The 19137-nt window shown below is 64.4% G+C and overlaps 3 protein-coding genes across 3 annotated transcripts; 1 reads left to right on the top strand and 2 right to left on the bottom strand.

The window, feature by feature from the left end:
- Window positions 1-1733: 1733 nt before the first annotated feature.
- MPZ (myelin protein zero) lies at window positions 1734-4987 on the bottom strand. Its single transcript, XM_069878839.1, has 6 exons — window positions 4706-4987; window positions 4133-4293; window positions 3830-4043; window positions 3618-3753; window positions 2711-2771; window positions 1734-2594 (listed from the first exon to the last, which is right to left on the bottom strand). Exons 1-6 carry the CDS (start codon window positions 4977-4979, stop codon window positions 2490-2492), a joined length of 951 nt encoding a protein of 316 aa, XP_069734940.1. The 5' UTR covers window positions 4980-4987; the 3' UTR covers window positions 1734-2489.
- A 1007-nt stretch (window positions 4988-5994) lies between these two features.
- On the top strand, window positions 5995-13311 carry SDHC (succinate dehydrogenase complex subunit C). Its single transcript, XM_069878885.1, has 6 exons — window positions 5995-6047; window positions 8248-8304; window positions 9002-9103; window positions 9656-9717; window positions 11272-11435; window positions 12417-13311. The coding sequence occupies exons 1-6, from the start codon at window positions 6028-6030 to the stop codon at window positions 12519-12521; spliced, it is 510 nt and encodes a 169-aa protein (XP_069734986.1). The 5' UTR covers window positions 5995-6027; the 3' UTR covers window positions 12522-13311.
- A 1300-nt stretch (window positions 13312-14611) lies between these two features.
- CFAP126 (cilia and flagella associated protein 126) lies at window positions 14612-17932 on the bottom strand. Its single transcript, XM_069878398.1, has 5 exons — window positions 17915-17932; window positions 17750-17812; window positions 16471-16551; window positions 16205-16381; window positions 14612-15139 (listed from the first exon to the last, which is right to left on the bottom strand). Exons 1-5 carry the CDS (start codon window positions 17930-17932, stop codon window positions 14612-14614), a joined length of 867 nt encoding a protein of 288 aa, XP_069734499.1.
- Window positions 17933-19137: the final 1205 nt, after the last annotated feature.

The following is a 19137-nucleotide window of genomic DNA, read 5'->3' as shown; positions in this document are numbered from 1 at the left end:
GGATTTGGGGACCCCCCTGTGTCCTTAACCTGAGGGGGTGAGGGGGTGTCCCCCTCGGCGTGTCCCTTGTCCAAGGAGGTGATGGGGGGTGATGGATTTGGGGGTGATGGGGTGAGGGGTGATGGATTTGGGGGTGATGAAGGGGGGTGATGGGGTGGGGGGTGATGAAGGGGGGTGATGGATTTGGGGGTGATGGGGTGGGGGGTGATGGATTTAGGGGTGATGGGGTGGGGGTGATGAAAGGGGGTGATGGATTTGGGGGTGATGGGGTGGAGGGTTGTGGATTTGGGGTCAATGAGGTGCCCCCCCTGCTGCTGTGAGGGGGGGTCCTGGTGCTCCCCGGGTGCTGGGCTGAGTCTGGGGGTGCCGTGAGGTAACCACCCCCCCCAGCCAAACCCGGGGACCCCAAGAAGATGCAGGAGGAGGAGGAGGAGATCGACATCGACCTCAGCGCCCCCGAAACCGAGAAAGCCGCTCTCGCCATCCAGGGAAAATTCCGCCGCTTCCAGAAGCGAAAGAAGGAATCGGGACTCTGAGGGGGGGTCCTGGGACCACCCCCCCCGGCCACGGCCCCAGCCTGAACCCCCCCGGACAGTGGGGGGCTCGGATTTCCCTCGCCCCATCTCGTACCCTGAGACCCCCGGCAGGAGCTGGGGGGGTGTCCGTGTTGGCTTGGGGGGGGTCGGTGTTTTTTTGGGGGGGGGGACACGGTCAAATCCCATGTCCCCCAGCATGGAGGTGGCTCCGGGGTGAGGGGACAGTGTGGGGGTGTCCCTGTCCCCAGGACACCCCCTGTTTTCCCACGCTGGGAGGTGATGTCGGGGCTGTGGGAGGGGGCAGCGGGGCCCCCCGAGACAGGGACAAGCCCCTTCTCTTTGGGGGAGGCACCGGGGTGCTCCCCATCCTCATACCCCCCCCACTCTGTCACCGTCCCCTTCTTGGGGGGGTGTTGGGGGCTCAGCATGTGTAAAGAATAAACCGTGGGGAGGGGGCTCCGCGCTGGCTGTGGTCTGTGCAGGGGGGGAGGGACCCCCCAACACCTGCTGGGACCTCCCAACACCCACTGGGACCCCCTCCCCAGCCTCTGGGACCCCCCTCCCCAGCCTCTGGGACCCCCGTGTCCCCCTCTCTGGGGTGGAACCACCGCTAAAAGCCCCAGGTTTGGGATGTAAGGGAGAGAAAAGCTCTTGGGGGGGCAAAAAAAAGGGTTTTTTGGGTTTTCTGGGGGCTGGGGGGGCAGATCCTGCCCTCCCGGGGGGGCTGGGCCCGGGCCCAGAGGCAGAAATAGAAAGAAAAACAGCACCGGGGGGGCAAGGGGGGGGGGCAGAGCCCAAGGGAGCCCCGGTGGGAGCAGCCCCGCTCGCTCCAGACTTATTAGGGAAAAGATAATTATAGACCGGGGGGGGGGGGCGGGGGGGGCATCCCAGCCTCGTCTGAGCAGGAGGCTTAGCTCCCAGTTTGCCCCAGTACGGAGCTGGGGACTGTGGGACTGGGACTGGGATGGGGCTGGCACCCAGTCCTGGGGTGGGAGCGCTCCCAGTTTGCCCCAGTATGGAGTCAGCCCAGCGCCCCAGCTGCCCCCCAGCCCCAGGGCCCCCACGGTGGGTGGGAGGATGGGGAAACTGAGGCACGGCGGCAGCCGCCCCGCTCTCTGCGAGGCTCCAGTGCAATGAGCTGCCAAGTTCTCCGCCGCCCCGCGACCCCCCAGCCTCGCGCGGGCACCGAGCTCTGGGAGATGTGAGTTTTATTAATGGGGAGGGGGGACACGGGCATAGAAAAACCTTGTGGGGCGCGGGCCCCGGCTCCGGGGCGCTGGGCAGCTGGGCGAAGCCTCTCCTCCTCCACGAGGCTCCGGGGAGCTGGGGTTACGGGGCGGGAGGGTTAACGGGGGTCGGGGGGCACGGAGGGGCCGGGGCGGGGGGCACCTCGCGACGTCATCGGGGGTCGGTCGCGGGGCGAGACGAGAAAACGGAGAGAAAAGGGGGTGACGGGGGCAAAGGGACCCTCCCAGGGATGGGATCGGGGCGGTGGGGAGGGGGCGACGCGGTCCCGCAGGGACCCCGCGGTCCCTGGGGAGGGGGGACCACGGCCGCCCAGGGGGGGACGGACCCCAAATTCAGTGGTTTTGTCTTCGAATAGAAACAAAAGAAATGATGCGTGTGCCACGTGGCGGGCAGGAGGGCGGCTGCGCAGAGGAAGGTGCCGACCGGGGCGTCGGGGGACACCGGGGGGGACCCCAAGGCGGGGGACCCGGGGCGAGGACCACACCCCGCTCCTCGCCGGGGTCCCGTGCGGCCTCAGGGCCCCGCGTTGGGGTGGAGGATGCTCCTCAGGGCGCCCTTGAGGCTGCCCCGGCTCGGGGAGCGGGCGGTGGGCGGCGGGCGGGCGCTGGCGTCGGCCTCGCCTCGCAGCTCCATCTCGATGGTCATCACGACCCTGGGGGGCCGAGCGGCCCCGTCGCCCGCGGCACCTTCCCTGCCCGCTAACCGCTATTTCTTATCCTTGCGGGACTCGCCGGCGGGTCCCTTGGCCTTCTTCTCGCTGGCGGCCTTGGGGCCGCGGCCGTGGTCCAGCATGGCGTAGAGCACGGGCGCCTGCGGGGACACGGCGGCGAGAACCCCGCGGCCTCTCCTCGCGCCCCGAAGCGGGAGAGAGGCCTTCGCGCCCCTCGTCGCCCCCCGGGGCCGGCGCCCAGCCCCTCGGCGCTCACCTGCCGCCCGCGCTTGGACGCCTCCTTGGCCGATCGCTGCAGCTTCCCCTTCTCCATGGCGCTAAAATCCCAGCCGGGAGAGGAAAAGGCGGCTCGGGAACGAACCCGCTCCCTGGGCCCGGCACGCAGACCCGTTCCGGGGGGGTTCGGCCCCATTTGGGGGGGTTTGGCCCCATTTTGGGGGGGTTTGGCCCCGTTTTGGGGGGTTTCGTCCCGTTTTGGGGTGGTTTGGCCCCATTTCGGGGCAGTTTGGCCCCATTTTGGGCCAGTTCAGCCCTGTTTTTGGGGGTTTGGCCCCTTTTTGGGTGCTTTGGCCCTATTTTGGGGCGGTTTGGCCCCATTTCGGGGCAGTTCAGCCCTGCTTTGGGCAGTTTGGCCCCGTTTTGGGGTGGCTTGGCCCCATTTTGGGGCAGTTTGGCCCTGTTTCAGGGGGTTTGGCCCCTTTTTGTGTGCTTTGGCCCCATTTTGGGGTGGTTTGGCTCCATTTTGGGGCAGTTCAGCCCTGTTTTGGGGGGTTTGGCCACGTTTTGGGGTGGTTTAGCCCCATTTTGGGGCGATTTGTCCCTATTTCAGGGGGTTTGGTCCCTTTTGGGGTGGTTTGGCCCCATTTCGGGGGTTTTGGCCTCATTTTGGGGCAGTTGGCAATGTTTTGGAGTGGTTTGGCCCCATTTTGGGGGGTTTAGCCCCATTTTGGGGCATTTTGGCCCCATTTTGGGGTGGTTTGGCCACATTTCTGGGCGGTTTGGCCCCATTTTGGTGGGGTTTGGCCCCATTTTGGGGGGTTTAGCCCCATTTTGGGGCGTTTTGGCCCCATTTCAGGGCAGTTTGGCCCCGTTTCAGTGTGGTTCGGCTCCGTTTCGGGGGGTTTGGCCCCGTTTCGGGGCGGTTTCGGGGCGGTTTGGCTCACCTCAGCTGTCGCTGCAGGGCCACCTGCCGCCGCAGCCAGCAGTAGCGGACGAGGTAGGCGAGGGCCACGGCCAGGGCCACCAGCAGCAGCGCGCCGCCCACGATGGAGCCCAGCACGACGCCGTAGCGGGTGGGAACTGCGGGGACAGCGGGAGCCGTCAGCGCCTCGAAGGCAGCAGGAACAGCGTCGGGAAGGGGCTGGTGGGGCCGTACCTTTCTCGAAGACGTAGAGCGTCACCTGGGAGGATTTGCCGACGATGTCCGGAGGGTTCTTGACGTCGCAGGTGAAGGTGCCGTTGTCGGTGTAGTCCAGGTTGTGGATGACGATGGAGCCGTCCTTGCGGTGGGGGTTGCCCACCCACTCCATCCGCTCCTTGAAGGTGCCCACGTCATCGATGTAGGGCTGGCCCTTGGCGTAGTGGAATATCTAGCGGTGGGGACAGACAGACGGACGCCGGGGGTCACGGCGGCTGCGGGAACGCCCCGGGCCAGGCCTGCGGCAGGGCGGGCGCTTACGGAGATGCTGTCGCGGGAGCCCTCAGCTTGGAAGTGCCAAGTGATGGAGATGTCCTCGGAGATCCACTCGCTGGACCAGAAGCTGCAGGAGAGGGTGACGTGGGAGCCGACGGTGCCGTGAACCTCCCGCTGTGTGTAGACGTGGATGGACGACGCCGGCCCTGCCGGGGGCACAAACCCATCAGCCCCACGGGGCACCCGGCGTCCTCACGCCGGCGTGGAGTGACGCTAAATATTTCTGGTGGCCCTGAAGGAAGCTGGTGTGGGACAGCAGCTCCTTGTGCCACCTGAGAGCCTCTGCTCCAGCGTCCCCATGGCACCCGGCACCCTCTGCCATCCCCAGGGATGGGGCTGGTGCCGGGACGCTCCGTGCGGCACGGGGTGACAGTGGAATCGGCCCCGCAGCGGTGCCACCACCGGTGATGTCCCCAAAAGTGAGGTGCGCGTGGCCACCAGCCCCACAGACGCCACCTGAGGGTCTGGAGCCCCCCGGATGCCTCCCGAGGGTCTGGAGCCCCTGGTACCGTCACCCAGGATTGGGACTGGCGTCCGCGGTCCCTGTCACCTGCTTACCCAGCGCCGCGAGGAGCCCGGCGAGGAGGAGGAGGAGGCGGCCGCTGCCCCCGGTGCCCTGCGACATGGTGGCTGCTGTCACCGGCCGGCTCCGAGCCGCATGGACAGCTGGCGGTGCCGGGTCCGGCCGCGTGCCGAAGGGTGCCGGCGGGACGGGGCCGAGGTTTAAGAACCGGCAGTGCCAAGCGAGGCCGGCGGCCCCTCGTCGCGGGCCAATGGGCGCCGGGGGGCCGGGGCGGTGGGGGCCGCAGGGACCAGGGCTGAAAGGGGACATTTAGCTTGGCGATGGGCGAGGAGGGGAAGCACGCGGCGAGGAGGCCGGGCACACTGCGCCCTTTGTCCGGCCGCATTCCCGCTCACCGCGGAGGCGGCGCGGCAGGAATGCGGAGCCGGAGGGCACCGGCACGCGGCCACTGTCCTCACCCGGCCCTGCCTGGTGGGTCTTGGGGTCTGGCGCTGAGCGCAGCCCCCCGGCACCTCCCCTCCTCCTCCGGTGCCATCCCGGCTCCGGGCTCCTGGCCGGCACTGCCGGATCTGGCCAAGCGCGTTCCCAGCAGCCTCTGCTCTGGCTCCGTTTTGGGGTGAAAACACAGCTTTGAGCAGGTGGTGGGGGATGTTTGCACCTGTGCCCAGGATGAGGGGCTCCTCCATCCCCGTGGGGGGCACAGCCGGAGACACCAAAGTGCCAGCAACCGCGCCAGGGCCAGGGTGGGGTGGGAGGGGATGAGGGCGAGAATGGGATGGGGATGGGAGATAGGAGATGGGATGGGAGATGGGAGATGGGATGGGAGATGGGAGATAGGAGATGGGATGGGATGGGTTTGGGATAGGATGAGGATAAGGATGGGGATGGGATGGGATGGGATGAGGGTGAGGATGGGGATGGGATGGGATTGGGATGGGGATAGGATGAGAATGAGAATAAGGATGAGGATGAGGATGAGGATGAGGATGAGGAGAGGGATAGGGATGAGGATAAGGATGAGGAGAGGGATAGGGATAGGGATGAGAAGAGGGATAAGGATGAGGACGAGGACGAGGATGAGGATGGGGACGAGGATGAGGATAGGGATGAGGATGAAGACAGAGATGAGGAGGAGGACGAGGATGAGGATGAGGATAGGGATGAGGAGGAGGATGAGGATGGGGATGGGGATGGGGATGAGGATGGGGATGAGGATGGGGATGGGGATGAGGATGAGGAGGAGGAGGAGGATGAGGATGAGGATAGGGATGAGGATGGGATGGGGATGAGCTGGGAGTCAGACACATCAGCGACCGGAAGTGACGTCACAGGCACTTCCGGTGCTCCGTGCTCCAAGATGGCGGCGCTGGCGCTGAGGTGACTCCGGGGGGAGCGTAACGGGGTGGGGGGGGCGCTGCCGGGACCCCCCACCCCCCCACGGCCCCGGGACTCCTTCCTCCCCGGGGCTGGGGCTGGGACGACCTCTCCCCCCCCGCCTCCAGTCCCCAGCCCCGGGGCTCTGTCCCACCCCCCCCCGCGACCGCAGGACTGGGGCCTCCCCCTCTTCCCTGGCTCTGGGACTCTGACCCCCAAGTTCAGGGTTCTGTCCCCGCCTTGAGACCCCAGGAGTGGGGCCCCCCCTCTTCCGTGGCTCTAGGACTCTGCAACTACCCCCCAGGCCCAGGGCTCTGCCCCCCACTGTTCCCCAGCCCCAGGACTGGGACCCCCCCCACTTCCCTGGCTCTAGGGCTCTGCCCCTCCAGGCCCAGGGCTCTGACCCCCCCGTCCGCCTCTCGAGACCCCAGGACTGGGACTCCCCTTCCCTGGCTCCAGGGCTCTGCCCCCCCCTTCCCCTCCCCCCTTCACTGTCAGCCCAGCGGCAGCGTTTGGGTTTAATTCCCGTGATTTATTCTCTTTCTGTCAGTCGGAGCTGTCACGTTCTCACGGGTTGTTTTGTGTGGGGGTTGTTTGGCGCTGGAGGGATGGGATGGAGGGGGGGGGCCTGGCTGCGGTGCCGCCTGCACCTGACAGCGTCGCCCTGGTTCTGCCTCCGCTTGTCAGATGAAACGGAATTTATAATCGCGCCTCGTTTGGCAACCTGGGGCGGAATCCGAGGTGTTTTTATAGATCTGTCTCTCCGAGCGGGTGCTGTGCCAGAACCATCCCAGCAACTCTTGAGAGGCCCCCCCTAGAGCTCACGGAGCTGTGGGGGTGCGGCCGGTGCTGTTACACGAGGTGGTTTTCCACATCTGGTTATACCGGGTGGTTCTCCACGGAGTTGGGAAAGGGCTGAAACCCCAGGGTTGTGGGAGCAGCCGTGGGATGTGGGGTTGTTCAGCCTGAGGAAGAGAAGGCTCCGAGGAGACCTTAGAGCGACCTACCTGTACCTGAAGGGGCTCCAAGAAAGCAGGGGAGGGGCTGTTCACAAAGGCTTGGAGTGATAGGATGAGAGGTAATGTGGATAAACTGGAGAAGGATGGATTTAGACTGGACATAAGGAAGCATTTCTTCACCATGAGAATGGGGAGGCCCTGGAACAGGTTGCCTAGAGCAGGGGTGGCTGCCCCATCCCTGGAGGGGTTCAAGGCCAGGTTGGATGGGGCTTGGAGCCCCTGATGCAGTGGGAGGTGTCCCTGCCCTTGGCAGAGGTTGGAACTGGATGATCTTCCAACCCAAACTATTCTATGATTCTGTGTTTGCCGAGGATTTGTGCATCCAGCCGGGATGCCTTCCTAAAAACCTGCAGCGTTTCAAGTCTTTGAGCGCCAGGCAGGAGTTTGAAAGGAAACATCCTAAACATCATTTGCACAGGAACTGGGAGCGGTGAATAACAACGGCTTTTGTTTTGGATTCCCACCTGGAGCGCTGACCTCCAGCTGGTTTTCCTGTGGCGTCCACGGGGCCGGCTGTGGGATGGGTGAGGAGCAGCAGAGCTCCATCGGAGCAGCGGGAGGTGCTGGTACAGGCGCTCGTGTCGGACACAGATCAGCATTTGCCTGCTGCTACAGGCGTCATCACGGCCTCACGCTCTCCGAGCCATTGGGAAGGGCAGCGCGTGCTTCATCCCGGAGAGGAGCGGGCACTGTGGATTCCAGCCCACGTCTGGGAGCGCTGGGGCTGCGCTGGGCCTGGAGAGAGACCCCGAGTGCCAGAGTCCCCGTTCCTGCCCTCACTCTGCAGAGAGGGAACCACAAAGCCCCTTTCTCCCCTCCCATCCTGCCGCTGCTCGGAGGTTAATGAGCAGCAGGCGCCATCATGAACACGATCTTTGGAGAAGGGAGGGAATCTCTCTGTCGTGGCCGCGGAGAGTGGAGCTTGGCAAAGAGGAGCACGCCGGGGCTGCTGCCCCTGTTTGTCCTGTGGACACGGTGTTAGAGCTGAGCTCTAACTGAGTGTCCTGAGGAATGAATCCCCGGAGCCTCCGAGAGCTTCGTAGGAGACATTTGTCAGGGAACAGCTCCTATCCTCTCCTTGTTCACATTGATTTTAAGATCTGAAGTGGCGAGTTGCGTCCCGTCCCAGATCGTGGGTGTTTCCAGGCGTTTGGCGCTCACAAATCCTCTCTCCTCTCTTCCAGATGCGTCGGTCGGCGATGCCTGCTGGCTCGGCTCGGCCCCGGCCTCTCCGTGCGACAGTGAGTCCGAGGTTCTGTTGGGAGCAGTGGGATCCCGTCTGAGGCTGCGGAGCACGCGTGTGCTCTGACCACATCCTAATTCTGATCCATGGGGGCCACACGTTGCCCAGGGCCGTGGCTTTGGCCAGTGGGAGGAGAGCCCTGGAGGTCTGGGGTCTCTCGTGGGGTGGCAGCTCTGCACCCAGGGAGGGCTGGGAGCCACCGGAGCCCGCTCCATCCCCTGCTTCCCGCTGGGGGCTTGGGAGAAACCGTTGTCTCTTGCTAAATCAGGCTGTAGGTTTAATTGCTGTGTAATGTTTGGAACATTAAATTACAAGCTCTTTAGTAGGTGCAGGCTGCAATTACCGTGGCAGTGAAGAGCGGGTTGCGTGTTATCAGCGTTGCGGAACGCGTTATCTGCTATCTTACACCCTAATTTGGGCGGCGGTGGCGGGGGAGGCTGTGCTGGTGGAGCGGATTCCAGCGCAGCCGCTTCCCATCATCCCGCCTGTGATTGTTATTCACTCGGGAAGCTGGCAGCGATCCGCTCCTCGCTGTGTCCCTGCGCAGCTGGAGCCGCTCTTTGTGCTGCTCCAGTCAAGGTTGGCCTGGAGCTCGTGTCCCCCCAGGGAAGGAGCTGCTGCAGCCGTCCCAGCGGGTTGGGTGGGGGCAAACGCTGCCCCTTGCTCCGCACCTCCCGTCTCCTCTTGTCCTGCAGCCTTGTCCCGATGGGAACGACCGCCAAGGAGGAGATGGCCCGCTTCTGGGAGAAGAACACCAAGTCCAACCGCCCCTTGTCCCCTCACGTCACCATTTACAAGTAAGAGCTCTGCACTGGGGCCCTGGCTCTGTCCCTCGGGATCAGTCCCAGACCCGTGGAGCCGCTGGCACGCGCCGTTTCCATACGGATGCTGCTGAAGGGTGGGGAGCCTCGTGCTGTGCCGCGGGGCACCTCTGGCTTGGGAAGCAGCAGAAAGCGGCTGTGCTGCTCAGACCTTCCCACTCCAGAGCCGGGGCAGAGGCAGGAGGCCACACAGGACTCTTGGGGTCCCTCCGCGGACTGGTGGCAGCTCCCGCAGGGCCACCCAAACACCTTTCCAGGCTCTCTCCTTTATCCCAGTGTCTTATCCCTGTGGGAGCGTGGCAGTTCTCCCTGTAAGCTTCCTCAGCAGATGCCCTGCCCCTTCCCAAACCCGTGCCAGTGGCGTTTGCCATTCCCAAGCTGCCTCTGCACATTCCCCCGTCTCTCCTCTCTCACTCGGACTGGATTCCTTGAATAACTCCAAGCAGCCTGGGAGCAGGGGCTGCGTGTTGCCGGCTGAGCCCTGCTGGTGTCCAGCCTGGCTCTGCTGACGCGGTGCTTGTTTTCCAGGTGGTCCCTGCCCATGGCGATGTCCATCACGCACCGCGGCACCGGCGTGGCGCTCAGCCTAGGTGCGTGCATCTCCCGGGGGCCACGGGAGGGGAGACCCCTCTGGTTCGGAGCCGTGACTCGAGACGGACGTTCCCTTCCCTTTATCTCCTCGCTTTGGCACAGGATTCACCTTCTCCCTCCCCTGAATGTCTCCCCATCCCCGTTCCTCTGGCCCACGTCCCCTTGTGCTGCGTTCAGGTCCTGCGAAGGCAGTGGCGCTTCCAAAGCCTTGGGAGCCTTAACCCGGCCTGGCTGCTTTCCTGGAGCCTCCCACGCCCGGGAGCAGGCGGATCTGCTGCCTGGATCTCAGCCCCTCTCCGCTGGTTCACGGGGACCCTGTGTGAGGGAGGGTCCCTTGGGCAGGCAGAGCTCTGAGGATTTTCCTTAGCACAGGTGGAGTTTTTCAGCTTCCCGGGAGCGGCTGCTGCTTTCCCAGGTATCCCAGCAGGGGAGAGGGTGGCACCAGCATCAAAACTGGTGAAATCCCTCTGAATCACATGGTGTGAGCGATTGGACTCCAGCTGAAAGGCTGTTTGATTTCCAGGGATGCTGCTCACGGCAGCAGGAAGGGGCTTCTCTCCCCGTTTGTTCAGAGCGAGCATGAGCAGCGTAGGAGTTGGGCAGCGGGCTCCCCTGTGCCCTCCTGCTCCTGTATCCACAGGGCAGAGCCCGGTGAGGGCTTGGCGCTGCTCCCAGCTCTGCCCTGCTCCGAGCCCGGCAAGGTGACTTTGCCTGCACGATCCTTGCCAGCCCAGCCGGCTCCGTCGGGGCAGCTGCGTGTCCTGCTCTCTGTACGAATCCGGGGCATCGCACGGCAGCTGTGAAAGCTGGACGGAAAGCTTTGGGATTTCATCTCCAGGAGCTTGGGATGTGCCCCATCCTGCTTGCTCCGGTCCATCAGCCTCTGCCAGAGGGGAAATCATCCCTGGCTGAGCGCGGTGGGACCTCGCTCCTGCTGAGCACAGCTCAGAGCCGGGAGGAGGAGGGGAAGCGTTCGGCTCCTCTCCGTCAAGGCCTGTAATTACTGCAGCCGTTGACTTCCTGCACTTGATGCCGGGCGAGCACAAAGGCCCTTGAGGAGAGGAGTGGCGCAGCGAGGAAGCAGCTGGTGGCTCGTGCTGCTGGCGCTGGGCTCGGCCGAGGTGCTCGAGCTGCAGCGTAATCAGGCGCTATTGAGCGGAGCGGGAACGGTGACGCGGCTGACAGTTGGCTGCCATCGTTCCTATTCTTTTGGCAGCACCATCTGGAGAAACCCTCTTGGCCTGGAAAAGGGAGGAGAAGCTGCCTTGAGTCTGGGCCGGCTTGATCCTTGGGTGTTGCATGAGGAATGTAACCCTGGTGCAGGACCTGGGGTGCTGCTGCCTGGCTTCGAATCCTTGGCACCTCAGAACATGTTGTCACGGTGCAACCGGCATTGCTGCAGGGCCCTTCTCCCTCTTCCTTCCAGGCTGCAGGGGCTGGTGGCGGTTCAAGCTGTGTCACCGAGCCAGGGATGCAGGGGCTGGGGGCTCTGTGGGCAGTGAGGGGTCAGAAACGCTTCCACGGGCCTGACCTGCGGGCTCTGTCTTTCTCAGGAGTCTCGCTCTTCGGCCTGGCTGCTCTGCTGCTGCCCGAACAGTTTCCCCACTACCTGGCCATGGTGAAGTCCCTCAGCCTGGGCCCTGCGCTTATCTACTCCGCTAAGTTCGCTCTGGCTTTCCCCTTCACCTACCACACCTGGAATGGGATCCGGCACCTTGTGAGTACCAGAGGGGCCGGGGGGTGAGGGAAGGGAAGCAGCTGCGGCTGCTGGGAAGGTGCCCTTGGAGATGGGAATCGGTCACCTCCAGCGCCTCGGCATCTCGGTGCTATTTTTGGGTACATCCGAGTGGCAAAGCCGCTGGTGCCTCACCGGGCGGCGCAGCTGGAAGAAGCATCCGTGTGTCTCCTCGGGGCCGGGAGCTAGGGATGCGTCTGCAGAGCCGCAGGCTCCCTGCGGAGCTGCCACCCGCTGCTCATTATCTCGCCCTCGTCACGCAGTCGCGATGCTGTGATCTCCCCAGCACTTTGTAGTGTTTGATGAGTGGCGGATTGGAGACAGCGCTGCCGGCAAAGAAACTAACCTGTGATGTTTTCTCTGCGATAAAGTGAGGAACAAGCCGCTCTGCTCAGCCAAACTCCCTGCGTCTGATGGAGAGGGGGGGAAGCTGGAAAGTTCAATGCTGGGAGCGGCACAGGACGTGCTGCTTTTTGCAGCTGATTTATGTTTTCTGCAGCTCAGATAGGTGCTACGGCAGCAAACCGCAGAGGCAGCTGGCCTGGAGCGTGACACGATCCTTCTGCTCCAGGCGGGGGGAGCGTCACGTGCAAAGCTGCAGACGTGGGCTCGCGCTGCGGCGCTGGCAGCCTCCGGTGTTCCCAGTGTGGAAACGGGACTGGAGGGCTGTGGGATGCTGTGTCCTGTACCTGCTTGTGTCAGAGAGCCGGGAGGTGCCTGGCTGAGCCACTGGGGTGGGCAGCCAGCCGTGTGCTGTGAGGGGAGCCCCCTCCCCAGATCCTCGAGGCCGGCTGTGCAGCCAGCTGAGCCCTGGCTCGCTTGGGGAGACGCCGTGGGGCCAACAGAGCAGCCGTAGCCAGCTCAGGGCGCTGCGAGTCTCTGCACGGACATTTTGGGATGCTAATTAAGTTGAGGAAACTGGTGCTGCTTGGACTAACCCTGCTGTTTCTCTTCTCTCTGCAGGCCTGGGACTTGGGGAAGGGGTTCAAGATCCCCCAGGTCAACCAGTCCGGAGTGCTGGTCCTGATCCTGACCCTGCTCTCCTCTGCCAGCCTCGCAGCGATGTGAAGGCGCCTCCCTGTCCGTGGCCTCCCTTCTCCTGGAAGATTTGCTCCGTCCTAGCCCACCTCAAGCTGTGGTGGAGAGGGAGGTGGTAGCACAGGCTCCTGAGTAAGGATCAATCTGCGGGGAAGGGGTTCTTCCCCTCCTTGTGATTCCCTGGACGATCAGCGCTGCTTTTTCGTAGTCGATGTGCTGAGCCCTTCGTGGTGGGGGGCCGGGCCGCCTCTTGCCATGCCGAACGCCCGAGGGCCGCCTGGCACAAACTCACAAGCGATCTGGGCACGTTCAGTCGCTCGCAGAGCGCTGCTTCCCCTCTTCCAGGCAAACTCCAGGGCGTTTCTTTGCTCTGCTCTGTCCCCAAGGGTGAGACAATGCCTGATCTGTGTCCCGGCAGGTCCGAGTGGGCTCGGGACGGCCGCCTGGCCGTGTGTAGGCCCAGAGCAGGACAAGCGTCTCCATTGAGGCAGCTCGTGCGGGGCCGGGAGCAGCCAACGCCGGCACCTGGGAGGGGAATGGGTGTTGGGTGCCGGCCGCGTGCTGCCCCAGCCACGGGACCCTGCGCTTCCCGCGGTCCCGGGGCTCTGGGATGGGCTGCTCCATCCCCGCTCCTTATCCTCACAAACGCTGGGATTCAGCCGGCGTTGGGCCCTGCAGCCCCTGCTGCGTGAGAGCCTGATTCTCCCCTGTTCGGGGTTCCTCTGGCCTCAGCACGGCAGGCAGGGATGTTTTTTTTCCAGTCCTGGATTCCCACCGGCTCCCGTTTCAGCACTTTTGCAATAAAGCAGCCCTGATCGGAGCGCCAAGCGTGTCGTCTGCACGCGACGCTGTTCGCTGAGGCCACGCTGGCCGGGAAGGGCTGTTCCGCTCTGGGACACGGGGAGTCCTGGAGGAATAGGGGGATGGAAGCGTTTGGGGCAGGAGCAGTGCCCGGTCTTTGGAGCCGGTGGGTGTTGGTGAAGGAATTTCCTGCCTGGACTGTGTTGCTGGCACCAACACTTGAGCTTTTGGCTCAACCTGGATGGTTTTAGCATTTCCCTGAGAGCAAAGCTCCGCCAGGATGATGCTCCCGAGGAGCTCAGTCCTGCTTTCTGCTCTTGGAAGGATCCTCCTGCCCCTTCACAGCAAAGTGTCGGCTTACGGGGAGCATCCAGCTGCTGATTCAGACTCGGACTCTGGGAGTCTGAGGTCCCTCGCGCCGGCCAGGCCTGTTCCCACACAGCTGCTTTTCCTTCCAGCACCGGGCCGAGCCCCATCCCTGCCGCGCGTGGCGGCTGCGCCTGCCTGCCGGGCCCACCAAACCCAACGCTCCTTCAATTAGCAGGAGGCATCGCAGCCCTGCGGGGACGCGGAGCCTCTGCGATGTGAAATGGGGAAGGAGGAGAAGCCGCTGTCAGTGCGGAGCGGGAGAGACGCTGCCGAATCCCTGTCTTAGCGGGAGAGCTGCTCCCAGGCAAAAATGAATGTGTTCCAGCCCTAAACCAATTACTTCCTCCAGCTGCTGGAGAGGTTTTTATTTGGAACCCGCTAATGAGCTGTGCCAGCTGCTAACGGAGTCAGACTGCGCGGGGGCTCTGCTCTCTGCGCTTCGCAGGTTTATTTCCCTTCGGTGAGTGGTCGCGGGGCCGGCAGCGCTGGGGGAGACGGGACACGAGCCAGAGCTGCCTCCCACCCGCGCTGGTCTCCAGCTCGGCCTCAGGCTTCTCCAGGGGAGGTGTAGGATGAATATTAGGAAAAAATTTTTCAGGGAAAGGGTCACTGGGCACTGGCAGAGGCTGCCCAGGGAGGGGGTTGAGTCCCCTTCCCTGGAGGGGTTTAAGGGACGGGTGGACGAGGTGCTGAGGGACATGGGTTAGTGATTGATGGGAATGGTTGGACTCGATGATCCGGTGGGTCTCTTCCAACCTGGTGCTTCTATGATTCCAGCAGGAGATGCTGGGACACAGCACCATGTCCCACGTTCCCACAGCCCCAGCCTCCCCAGGTCACTGCCCGGAGCAGCCAAAACCAAACAGGGGATTTATTGGATTTTAAACTTGTATTTTGCCAATTGCCATGAAAACACAAGCGCGGGCCGCATGGTTCTGGCCTCAGCCTCACTAAGGCTTCTCCGACGCCTTCCCTTCGTCTCCCTGGGAAGGAGGTTTCTGGCTGTCTCTGGATGCTTGGCGGGAGGCAGAGGGGCGGAGAGCGGAGCCCCCTCGGCGCTGAGGTGTCTGCCCGGCTCTCTCGCCCGCAGCCGATGCCCCGAGCCCGCTGGATCCGTGCCGCGGGCTGGGATCGGGGGCCGGCGGCAGGATGGCTTGTGGGGCGCTGGCCTCCCTCGACGCAGGGCGGAGGGAGGCTGGAGTTTGGGGCGTTCGGGGCGAGCCGCTGTCCCCACGTTGCTCCGTCGCCACAGGCTGGTGGGAGCTTTTGCGGAGAGGCTGGAGCAAAGCGGGGGGCTCCGGGGACGCTTTCTCCTCCAGCCGGCGTTCGGTGCAGCCGGGAGGTGCCGCGGCTCCCGCTCCGGGGTCTGTTGGCTCTGCTGGCATCACCCCGGCACGCGGGATCCCCTCGCTGGATGCCGGGATGCTCCTTCCAGAAGGTTCCTTGGTGGTTTGTGCCTCCGAGCGAGGCTCCTGGGGCTGTGGGAGGGGGACGTGGGATGCGCTCGCGGGGTGAAGGGGGAGGGTGGGAGAAGGGGGGGCAGGAACGCTGGGGTGAGGGCTCCCGGGGGGCTGCGGCGAGTGGAAAAGGGGTGCGGGAGCCCCTCTGCACCAGCACAGCGATGTTCTGGGGTGCTCCTCTCCCAGAGCAGCGTGGTGGTTTGTGAGCTCCTCCTGCTGGCACAGCGGCGCAGAGGTGAGCCTGGATTTGGGGTGAAGCATCCAAATTTTGGGGCAAAGCAACTGGCTTTTGGGGTGAAGCACCTGGATTTGGGGTGAAGCAACTGGATTTTGGGGTGAAGCACCCGGATTTTGGGGTAAAGCAACTGGATTTTGGGGTAAAGCAACTGGTTTTTGGGGTGAAGTACACGGATTTTGGGGTAAAGCAACTGGCTTTTGGGGTGAAGCACCCAGATTTTGGGGTGAAGCATCCAAATTTTGGGGTAAAGCAACTGGATTTTGGGGTAAAGCAACTGGTTTTTGGGGTGAAGTACACGGATTTTGGGGTGAAGCAAGTGAATTTTGGGATGAGGCACCCAGAGTTTGGATGAAGCATCTGGATTTTTGGGGTGAAGCACGTGGATTTTGGGGTAAAGCAACTGGATTTTGGGGTGAAGCACACATATTTTGGGGTAAAGCAACTGGATTTTGGGGTGAAGCACCCAGATTTTGGGGTAAAGCAACTGGATTTTGGGGTGAAGCACACATATTTTGGGGTAAAGCAACTGGATTTTGGGGTGAAGTACCCAGATTTTGGGGTAAAGCAACTGGATTTGGGTTGAAGCACGTGGATTTTGGGGTAAAGTGCCTGGGTTTTGGTGTGAAGCACCCAGAGTTTGGAGGAAGCATCTAGATTTTCGGGGTGAAGCACCTGGATTTTGGGGTGAAGCCAGGGACCCCCCTCCTGGAGCTGGGGGAGACGTGGCCCAAGCGCCAGCGCTGCCGCCTTGCGCCAACACCCTGAAATCTGCTGGGAATCTGGTTCGAGCCCCAGGATTTGTGCCGGCGACCCTGGGATTGGGGTCCCAGGCCAGAGGCACCCACCTTGCCGGTGATGTCGGTGCGGAGGCCGTTGCGGGCGCGGGTCAGCACCGTGGGCTGCCGGACCCACTGGGTGAGCCGGGCAGCGGCAGTGGCCGAGCGGGAGCTCAGGTCCAGCCTGGCCGGGGGAATCCTCGCTGGCATCTCCCACGTCCCCACAAACGTCCCCCATGGGGAGGCCTGCGGGGAAGAAGGGGAGCGTAGCGGGATCTGGCGAGGGGATGGGGTCCCTGGGCCCCCCGGTGCTGGAGGGGGGGGCTCTGGCTCACCTGGGAGCGGGACACGGAGGGCAGCAGGTGCCCCCGGTCATCGGCGATGATCCGCGTGGAGCCCACCCGCGGCGAGGGGCGCTGGCGGAGTGGGGCAGGGGGATGGGTGGGGGGTCCGGGGGTCCGGAATGGGGCTGAGGGGGTCCCAGGGGTCTGGGATGGGGCAGGGGAGGGTCCTGGGGGGTCTGGGTCTGGGCTGAGGGGGTCGCAGGTGTCTGGGCTGGGGCTGAGGGGGGTCATGGGGGTCAAGGATGGGGCTGAAGGGGGTTGTGGGGGTCAAGGATGGGGATGAGAGGGGTCCTGGGGGTCCAGGATGGGGCAGGGGAGGGTCTTGGGGGTCCAGGATGGGGCTGAGGGGGGTCTTGGGGGGACAGGATGGGGATGAGGGGGGTCCTGGGGGTCCAGGATGGGGCCGAAGGGGGTCCAGGGTGGGGATTGCCAGGGGTCCCAGGGGGTTCTGGGCATCCAGACTGGGGCTGAGGGGCTCCAAGGGCGTTCTGGGGGTCCGGGATGGGACGGCGGAGGGTCCTGGGGGGTCTGGGCTGAGGGGATCTCGGGTACCCTGGGGCTGGGGGTCCCGGTGGGGTGTTAGGAAGCTCTGGGGGGGGTCCCGGGGGGGTGTTAGGGGTGTCTGGAGGTCCCAGGGGGTCCCGGTGGGTTTTAGGGGGGCTCGAGGGGTCCCAGTGGTGTGTTAGGGGGGCTCGGGGGTGTCCCGGAGGGGTCCTGGTGGGGTGTTAGGAGGCTCTGGGTGGTCCCAGGGGGTCCCGGTGGGGTGTTAGGGGGTCCCGGGGGGTCCCGGTGGGGTGTTAGGGGGGCTCTGGGGGGGTCCCGGTGGGGCGTTAGGGGTCTCTGGGGGGGTCCCGGGGGGTCCCGGTGGGGTGTTAGGGGGGCTCTGAGGGGGTCCCGGTGGGGCGTTAGGGGTCTCTGGGGGGGTCCCGGGGGGGTGTTAGGGGGGCTCTGGGGGTCCCGGGGGGTCCCGGTGGGGTGTTAGGGGGGCTCTGGGGGTCCCGGGGGGTCCCGGTGGGGTGTTAGGGGGGCTCTGGGGGGGTCCCGGGGGGGTGTTAGGGGGGCTCTGGGGGTCCCGGGGGTCCCGGTGGGGTGTTAGGGGGGCTCTGGGGGGGTCCCGGGGGGGTGTTAGGGGGGCTCTGGGGGTCCCGGGGGGTCCCGGGGGGGTGTTAGGGGGGCTCTGGGGGTCCCAGGGGGTCCCGGTGGGGTGTTAGGGGTCTCGGGGGGTCCCGGTGGGGTGTTAGGGGGGCTCTGGGGGGGTCCCGGGGGGCACCTGCGGGCCGGGGTGGGCGACGCTCCAGTTCTGCAGGCGCTGGGGCCTGAACGCGTCCTCGTACTGTGGGGGGGGGAGAGGGGTCGGTGGGAGCCGGGACACCCCCAGACTCCACCCCGAGCCCCGATGTGGGGGGCTGGGGGCCCCCCAGCGGCCCCCCCCGACCTGCCCCGCGCCCGCCATGGCGGCGGCGTCTCCTAGCAACGGGGGCGGGGCCAGAGGAGGGAAGGGGCGGGGCCAGGAGGGAAGGGGCGGGGCCAGGAGGGAAGGGGCGGGGCCAAGGGGTCACGTGGGGGCTGGGGGGGTCGGGGTGGGTGTTTGGGGGGTGTCAAGGGGGGGGGCTGCTGGTCAGGGTCAGGTTTGGGGGCTCTGGGTCGGGTTTGGGGGTCCAAGGGGGGGCCTGGGGGGGTCAAAAGGAGTTTTGGGGTGTCTGGATGAGGTTATAGGGGGTCTGGGTTGGGTTTGGGGGTCCAAGGGGGGGACTGGGGGGGGTCGTGGTCAGGTTTGGGGGGTCAGGATGAGGTTATAGGGGGTCTGGGTCGGGTTTGGGGGTCCAAGGGGGGGACTGGGAGGGGTCAAAGTGAGGTTTGGGGGGTCAGAGTGAGGTTATAGGGGGTCTGGGTTGGGTTTGGGGGTCCAAGGGGGGGACTGGGGGGGGTCGTGGTCAGGTTTGGGGGGTCAGGATGAGGTTATAGGGCGGGTCAGGCTTAAGTTATGGGGGGTCAGGGTCAGGTTTGGGGGTCCAAGGGGGGGCTGGGGGGTCAAGGTGAGGTTAGGAGGGGTCTGGTTCAGGTTTGGGGGGTGTCAGGGTCAGGTTTGAGGGGGTCAGGGTTAGGTTTGGGGGATCAAGGTTAGGGTTTGGGGGGTCAGGGTGGGGGTTTGGGGGGTCAAGGTCAGGTTTGGGGGTCTCAGAGTCAGATTTTGGGGGATTCAGGGTGGGTATTAGGGGGCTCAGGGTGGGGGTTGCTGGTCAGAGTCAGGTTGGAGGGGTCAGAGTCAGATTTGGAGGATCTAGGTTGGGTTTGGGGGGGGCAGGGTGGATATTAGGGGTTCAGGCTGGGGATTGGGGATTCAGGGTCAGGTTTGGGGGGTCTGGGTTGGGTTTGGGGGGGTCAGGGTCATGTTTGGGGGGGTCAGGGTCACATTTGGGGGTGCCAGGGCACCCATGGGTGCTGGCAGCCGCCTGCTCTGGGGCGGCCAGGTGGGGAGACAGGACGGGGACCTTTGGGTTCACTTTAATTTATTTCTTTTCGTTTGTTTTTTGGTTTTTTTTTTTTTTTTGTCTTGTTCCGAACTTCCAATCCTGGGGCCGCCGGCGCTCGAGGAGCCCGATTGCCGACGCCGGGACGCTGGCTCGATGGGCCAGAAAGAAATAAATATCGATAATC

Source organism: Phaenicophaeus curvirostris, chromosome 29, assembly GCF_032191515.1.
Source record: "Phaenicophaeus curvirostris isolate KB17595 chromosome 29, BPBGC_Pcur_1.0, whole genome shotgun sequence".
NCBI classification, from domain to species: Eukaryota; Metazoa; Chordata; class Aves; order Cuculiformes; family Cuculidae; genus Phaenicophaeus; species Phaenicophaeus curvirostris.
This window is presented reverse-complemented; position numbering and strand designations above follow the sequence as displayed.